This window comes from Amblyomma americanum, chromosome 1 (genome assembly GCF_052857255.1).
Source record: "Amblyomma americanum isolate KBUSLIRL-KWMA chromosome 1, ASM5285725v1, whole genome shotgun sequence".
Taxonomy (NCBI): Eukaryota; Metazoa; Arthropoda; class Arachnida; order Ixodida; family Ixodidae; genus Amblyomma; species Amblyomma americanum.
The window spans coordinates 157,880,948-157,888,623 of record NC_135497.1 but is presented as its reverse complement, the minus strand read 5'-3'; the positions used below and the strand labels follow the sequence as shown (position 1 = coordinate 157,888,623).

The window sequence follows — 7,676 nt, the reverse complement described above, 5'->3', positions numbered from 1 at the left end:
AATAATGACATTTTGAGTCAACGCAAGAAACAGAATAAAGAGAACGAAATTTTGGCGGTTTTGCTTGGTCTTCAAACCATAGGTATGTTGCAAATAAATAAATAAATTCTGAAATGCTCAGTGCCCGTAGATAGCGATCATGCGAGAGTAATTTTGTCACATTCTAACCAACAAGGCAACAACCCAGTAGGGCGTTGAGTCTGTTTTGCCTTGAGCCGCCGTGGTGGCTCAGTGGTTATGGCGCTCGGCTGCTGGCCCGAAAGACGCGGGTTCATTCCCGGCCGCGGCCGTCGAATTTCGATGGAGGCGAAATTCTAGAGGCCCGTGTACCGTGCGATGTCAGTGCACGTTAAAGAACCCCAGGTGGTCGAAATTCCCGGAGCCCTTCACTACGGCGTCTCTCATAGCCTGAGTCGCTCTGGGACGTTAAACCCCCCTAAACCAAACCTGTTTTGCCTTGAAGACGTCGACTGTGCTTGATTCCTGGCATCGCCATTAAGTAGTCTAGCTTCATTTTGTTGCGCATCTTTTTTTTTTAGTTCACACAGGAGAACATGTGCTCCGCATCACCGTTAGAAACTGGGACTGGCAAATTTTCAAAGTGCCTCGCGCCAGGCGTGCAGAAGTGTCTGTACGATCCCACTGCGTGCCATTAACTCAAACATGGTGTTTGATGAAGCGCACGCTAATTGTTTGCAGCTGCCACATTTCTGACTCCAGTTGGATGCAGGAACATGTAGGCTCTCTAGCTAGCCTAGCCGCGCAGAGAGGTGCCTCAATCCGCACCATCCCCGCAAGGCGGGGATGATGCGATTAAATAACTGGCTAGTTTGATTTCCGTTTTACAGAGTTTATCGTCCAAAGTGACTCGAGCTATGAGAGACGCCGTAGTGGACGGCTCCGGAAATTTCGACCACCTGGGGTTCTTTAACGTACACTGACATCGTGCAGTACACGGGCATCTAGAATTTCACCTCCATCGAAATGCAACCACTACGGCCGGGATCGAACCCGCCTGTTCCCGGCTAGCAGCTGAGCACCATAACCGCTGAGTCACCGTGGCGACCAAGAGAATAAAAGGCTAGTAAATGCACCAAAACAGAAGTTCAAAATTGCCAGAAAGTCGCCAAGGAGCCTAACTGAAATTTTCATCGTCAGACGGGGTCGTAAAATAGCCAATTAAGCGCAAGGTAGCCACAAACGGCAACCCTGGACCACAGGGTTTGAATCATGCGCACGATTGATTCATTTTGGCGCAACAGAAATAGGTCGCTAGCGAAAAAGGCGGCGTGAGTCGGCCAAGGGGACAGGAAGTTAGATGATAATTGCCACCGTCAGGCACCTGATGAATTAAAATCGAATAACGAACTGTTTAGCGACTGCAGTATGCGGGCATGTTTATACAGGGAAATTAAAGACAGCAGTATTTCTGCACCAATCCATTTTGCAGAATTCTCATGGCACGTGTATGTTCCGAGATATTCGCTTCAAAATTTTTCAGGCCAACCGTCTAATTGCACGTGCAAGGCTGTGACGATCGGCGCGAAACTCGTCCCGGCGTGACGCGGCGTTTCGTCTGCCAACGGCGTAGAGCGACCAGTGAAGCTGTGTTTCTTTTTCCCAGCGACCAGTGTTTCCCTTTCACTTTCGGCAACACCTGTGTCACAAAAGGCAGGCGTTTCGCGTCCACTGCCATCACCTTGCACGAGTAACTACGCGAAATCAGTGGAAACTTTCGTGGCGAATATCTCGGAACACTTGCGCCGTAGAAAAGTTTTAACAATTTGAAGTAGTCTAGAAATGCGACCGCCTCTATGTTTCCAATACAAACATTTGCGCTAGCCGCAGTGGATAAAAAGTTAATATATTTTAGTTAATGCGGTGCCTGATGGTGAAATTATAATCACACTTTGGGGTCTCCGTGGCCGCATAACTTGCGTGCAGAGCTGTATTTCGCATAACTCTCAGCGCTTGATTTTAAGGAATGCATAAACTTAATTTTGATCACTCTGTACATATGCCTGATGTAAATCGAAAACTCCTGGCAGCTCTTCTCAAGGCTGTCCTTTAATAAACTGATCCTATCGTCTGAACTCATTCGCAAGGGGTCGTTAACAGCGAGAATTTGGTTAGCGCTTTGCGCAATGCGCATTATTTCTCCCTCTTTATTGAACGCACGTACGCCGCCCTCATCTTAGGCCAGAAACATGTTTCTGCGCTTCAGAAGGAAGCTAAACGTCCAGTAGGTTTCATAAGAAGCGTTATATTATGACCGAAAAACACCAGATAGAGGGAGCGCTTAAGAAGCCAAAGCGGCACCGCTGCGTCTGTGAACATTGCGAGGGCTGCGCTTTCGGTGGTGGCGGTGTATAAGATAGCCTTTATGTTAAGCGTTTAATACCCCTGTCACACGGGCACGTGTAAGGCCTTAGGATTTAAGGTCCTTTGCCCCAAAGGCGCCTGACGCGCATCTACGCGGCAAAGCGTCGAGACCTTTGCGAAAAAGGTCCGCAGCCGCAAAGGCGGCCGTCAGCGGCTTTAAAGTTGCTTAAAGGAGCAACCCAGACGGCAGCGCCAGCTAGCGAGCTCAAAGAATAAAAAGTTGACGCAATGTTTAGTTTTGCAAACGTAACAAAAAAATATCTAATTTATCTTATTTAGTGGTTAATTTTGCGTTACAGTGCACTTAACCGTAGAGGAGGATGACTTAAGACATCTACACTGCTAAGAAAGGACTTGCACGCATTTCAGCAGCCACATCGACACACACGTGCTAGCGCTTCTCGCTTTGCTGTTTTTTCTTCGTTTGCTCTTCATGGCAATTAAACAATTCGTTCTAACGTCTTGCGGTTCGTCGCACATAATTACTGCAGCACGCTAGCCAGGCACAACCTAATTTCTTTGAAATACGCACAAGGACATAAGCAACAAAGCACGCTTCTCACACACAACGAGGAGCCGAACGGAAAAGTGCGCCTACCGTGGTCGGACCGGGAACGATGAAAAAAAAAAAAGAAGAAACTTTTGTTTCAAACTATCTGTTTCTCACCGTGAGAGCGCTCGTTTATTATCGTGATAGCTACTTTTTCAAACATATACGAAAGCACTTTTATCCTCTTAGCTGAAGTGCTACAGTCTGCTTTAATTTCATAATGTTACCAGCGCCGCTTCACACAGAGCGGTGACTTTTGGCATTCACGGAGGCCGCGTTGTAGCTCCTTTGGATTTGCCGTGTAGCAGCGCCGCTATTCCTTTTCGGTTTTCCTCCTTTAGTACATTAAGACAACTTTACGGCAAAGGCCGTGAAGAAGACCCGTGTGACAGGGGTATTAGAGGTCCGGGGTGACGAGGGCGCGTTGCTGGTTCAGCTCCCGGGAGGCGAGCAAGACGGGCCACGGTGGGGGGAAAGGATGGGCGGAGGACTTTCGGAGTGCATCAAACAGGCAGGATACTCACGCGACCCTCCTCTTACGTTGCCCGTTATTCGTGCCTTTATTGGGCTCTTTTTCAGTGGCACGGATATGTTTTACTAAACATCGACTGTGTTCCGCTGAAGGCTTTGATCGCAGTCGTCGAGTAATCGTGGCACAAATTATGGTAGGATTTTAGTTTTTTTAGGTAGTTTTAAACGTACTAACGTGAACTCTAAAAATGAAAACGTGTGTGACTTCTGACAGCAACAGCTGCGTCACCACCCGTGATGGTCGCCAGCGTTATCGGAAAATTACACGGATGCTGAGGTTTGAACGCCAGGTATTGCCTCCAAAGTCCACAGCACACAAAGAACAGTGAACAACAACCGACCGAAAACGGGGCAAATCACCAATTATAGGTTAAGAAAAAGGTTAAAGAAACAGAGCGAGCTCTTTGGAAAACAGGGATGCTGACGAAATCGGCACTGGGAACATACAGGATCTTTAAGCAGGAAATTAGCAAAGAAAATATCCATGATAATTGTAGGGGAAGGTCTTTGTTGTTTGAAGTCAGGACAGGAGTTTTGCGGACTGAGACATATAGAGTCGGGCATCACGAGATAGACACGTTGTGCGTTTCGTGCGGAGAGGAGGAAACGGCTGAACACTTGATACTTTTCTGTAAAGGGCTTCACCCTACAGCGGAAAGCAGTGGGGCCGATTTATTCAAGGCATTGAGGTTTAAGGACATTAAAGAAAAATAGATTTGAAACGGGTAGAAGTATGCGTTATGATGCATAGCGCAGAAACAAAACAGGGGACAAACACAAGCGCTAAACTAGCAACGTAGGATGAAGAAAGACCGAAGGACAAGGGCCCGTTGAACTAGAAATATTACTTAACTTAATATAACTTATATAACGTATAATATAGCTTAAGGCCCTTGTCCTTCGGTCTTTCTTCATCCTACGTTGCTAGTTTAGCGCTTGTGTTCGTCCCCTGTTTTGTTGCTGCGCTATGGATCATAACGCATACCCACTAGCCCGAACCATCACCTTGTTAAGTTATATTTATAGTTCAACGGGCCCTTGTCCTTCGGTCTTTCTTCATCTTACGTTGCTAGTTTAGCGCTTGTGTTCGTCCCCTGTTTTGTTGCTGCGCTATGGATCATAACGCATACCCACTAGCCCGAACCATCACCTTGGTAAGGGTAGAAGTAACCAGGCGAACGTTATCTGATTGGTGGCTAAAATCCAGACAAGAGAAAAATTTCACAAGTCATGGCTAGGTGGCTTGAGCCACCGCCCGATTTAAAAGGTTCAGCCTTGTCCACCCATGCGTGCACCTCGTCCTCGTACAGTGTCCGTGTCTGTGTGTGGAGAAAGCGCTGAAGGGACATATTAACGCTGTCGCATCATACCCATAAGGCGAATCTTTAGTTTCCCCCTAAATTTTTTGGCTTTAAATTAAATGCCAGGAAAGTCTTCGGCCTGCCTCTCCAGGGCCAGCTGATCCGAAAGCTTCTCCCGTTCTACCTGAAAGTGACAGAAAAAACTTATCCCAAAGTGGGACTCAAGCTAGTCATGCTCTTTTTGAGTGAACGGTGTAAGCGCATAAGAAAACGCTCTAGGGGGATTGTGCGCACATGTGCGCTGCATCAGTGCTATTAAAACGGAACGCGTGACAGTGAGGTAGGATGCGTCTTGTTGACTGCCACGGTGACATGTGTCACGTGCGTCTGAAGCGACCGACAGCCGGGGATTTTTTTTAATGCTTTCCCTCTGTAACATGGTTTCAAAGATGTGCATTCGCAAGGACTGCCATCGCAGAGGTATTCTGGGCAAAAGGATATGCAGGCGGTATTATGCCGCCGTTTCTCTTTGGTGGATATCCTCAAGGCAGCACAGAGTCATCAGTTTGTTTTTGACATCGATTCGTCAGTTCGGGTTAGCTTGTCCATGACAAGACGGTGCCGAAAGTTTTGGAACAAATGCAGCCTGGGGGAGAGAAGGTTCAATGACAACATTCTGCCGCCCCCACCGATGTGATGGCTTCAAACGGAATACTAGTCGCAAACGACTAACGCTCCCGCAAACGAAAAGCGAGCTGTTCCTTTCCGTGGTGCGTGCTATTAGAGTGACAACCGCATCCCGCATCAAGCGTCTGTTAACTAGCAGAACTTGCACGTTGCAGTTGCAGTGATAGCGGCCCAGTGCCTTTCGCGGACTTGTGGCCTGTGCGCGTAGTGCTGTATTGCAAATAATAATGTTTTTAATTTGGAGGAAATGGCTTTTATTGGGACATGCTGAAGCACTTGACAAATGGAGATTGGGATAAGACAGTGTTGCATAAAAACTAAAAGCGTTGTACACATAAAAACTGGTAAACTCATGCAGAAAGCAGCATACGCAAGGGCATTCCCTACTATTACGGTACGCCTTTGAAACGCCGATATGAGCTGTGCAATTGCCCTTTCATGTCGGCTACACTGTTGACTAGAATAAAAGTAGCATTTTTCAATGCACAGTTCCACTCACTTCCCGTCATCCCTTCGGTACAAATGTGTCACGACTAGTATCCAGCGGTAAAGGGATACTTCCTGTCAGTGGGCAGTTCCTTGCAATCCGAACCCCGTCTCCACCATTGCACGACGTTGTCGTTTACGGTCAGGTTCCTTTTTTCATACAGGGCGTCACACACTGCGCACAGGTCATTTATGGGCGCGGCAATTCGGTACCTCGCTTTCCATTTCATGTAATCGAGGTAAAGCTCGTTACTTCTGTAAATAGCAAGAAGTGAAGTCACGACATCTAGCACTGAGGCAGCCGCGGTGGTGTCAAAAACAGAGAACGGTGGCACCGTGCTTCCGAGGCTTGAGCTTCCAAAGTAGATGGGTATGATGGAGTACTGGAGAGCGTCGAACATTATCTGATGCGGGTGTTCAAAGCATGGGGAGCTCTCGACGACCAACAGGAAGAAGTACTCATTCTGGAATCTTTCCAAGCACTCGTGGCGGTTTTTGCACTCTACTCCGCCACAACCACTGATTATATTCGCGTCCGTGAGACGCGCGACAAAACTCGCATATTCGAAGTCGTTCTTGATATCATCTACTCTTGGGACATTGGCCTCGACGATCCGTTTGGCCTCGCATTCGCTCACCAACCACACGGCAGCACTGCTTTTTTTATTGATGGTCTGGTTGAGGTCTTCATAGGAGAACCCCATAGACGGAGGTGCCCACATTCTGTACGGCACAGTCACGTCAGCGTCGCCGCGGTGAGACATTGTCCAGTTGAACTTCGCGTTCATGGTTAACAGGCCATACGAGGGGCTCCGCGGAGGCTCACCTCGAGTCCAGATAACCCAGACCTGCCCTCGGTGTCGAAGTGCCGGGTAATCGTAGTAGGTCAGGTTATCGACATCGAAAAGGATAGCGTCGGCCTGTGTCAGATTGTCTCTCTCCCTGGTGACAAAACAAGTCCTGTGGTAATTCCAAGATGGACAGTGTAGTACGCGCTCACCGCGGAGTGGCAGAGGTTCGCCCTTTTCCCAGTCAAGCGTGGGTACGGACCACAGAAGAATACGAGGGTTGTCTACCTCATCGTCCAGGAAGGCGCCCGGCAGGTCACGTTCATACCATGGTCTCCAGCGGGTGTAGAACATGGACGTGTCTTCAACGTCCTCCAAGTAGAACACGACGAAGATAGGTATCAAAGGGACGAAGCTGGTTAGCAGCACCCCGGCAATAAAAAGCACGTGGTCAAACCACTGTTGGGCCACCTGAAGAGCAAAGCGCAACCAGTAGAATACGCCCCGGCGCTCTCGCCTCTGCTGCCAATCCATGGGGCTTCTGCTGCGGGGCTGCCTGAAATGCAATACCACAGGTCAGTACTTGAATGCTGCTGGACTGTAGCTGCCCCATACAACACCGAAAAGTGAAGCTTCGCGGCTGGTGAAACAGTAGAAAAGTCCGAATAAAGGTTACTAGAAAGGCAGGAACTAGGGGTCGCCCCTGTCGAATGCAATAAGCTAGCCGGTCGTTGCGCTTAACGCGAACATTCCTACCACAGGCCGCGGAAACAAGGGGTATTTCACGAACGCAGCCTGACTACTAAAGAAAGAAAGGGTTGCGTGAACGTCTCAAAGAGCTCGAGAGCTGGAAATATGGAATACTGCGGGCAAACATACCTTTAGTCGATTTGACCCCCTGTTGCGTTTATTTTCAGCGCAGCTGCAGTCGTCGCATTGAACCGCGTTGGG

At 48.5% G+C, this 7,676-nt stretch overlaps 1 protein-coding gene across 1 annotated transcript; it reads right to left on the bottom strand.

Annotated features, from left to right (window-relative positions):
- Positions 1 to 4,879: 4,879 nt before the first annotated feature.
- LOC144114467 (alpha-(1,3)-fucosyltransferase C-like) lies at positions 4,880 to 6,725 on the bottom strand. The gene is made up of 2 exons (XM_077648220.1): positions 6,219 to 6,725; positions 4,880 to 4,948 (listed from the first exon to the last, which is right to left on the bottom strand). Exons 1-2 carry the CDS (start codon positions 6,723 to 6,725, stop codon positions 4,880 to 4,882), a joined length of 576 nt encoding a protein of 191 aa, XP_077504346.1.
- Between the last annotated feature and the right edge of the window lie 951 nt (positions 6,726 to 7,676).

What these genes read in the sequence shown, in the direction of transcription:
- LOC144114467 (XM_077648220.1), bottom strand. Translation starts at nt 6,725, where the DNA reads ATGAACGCGAAGTTCAACTGGACAATGTCTCACCGCGGCGACGCTGAC. An exon ending in CTGCCTCAGTGCTAGATGTC is followed by an intron (nt 4,949 to 6,218) that starts GTGACTTCACTT and finishes TGTCACTTTCAG; the next exon opens with GTAGAACGGGAGAAGCTTTC.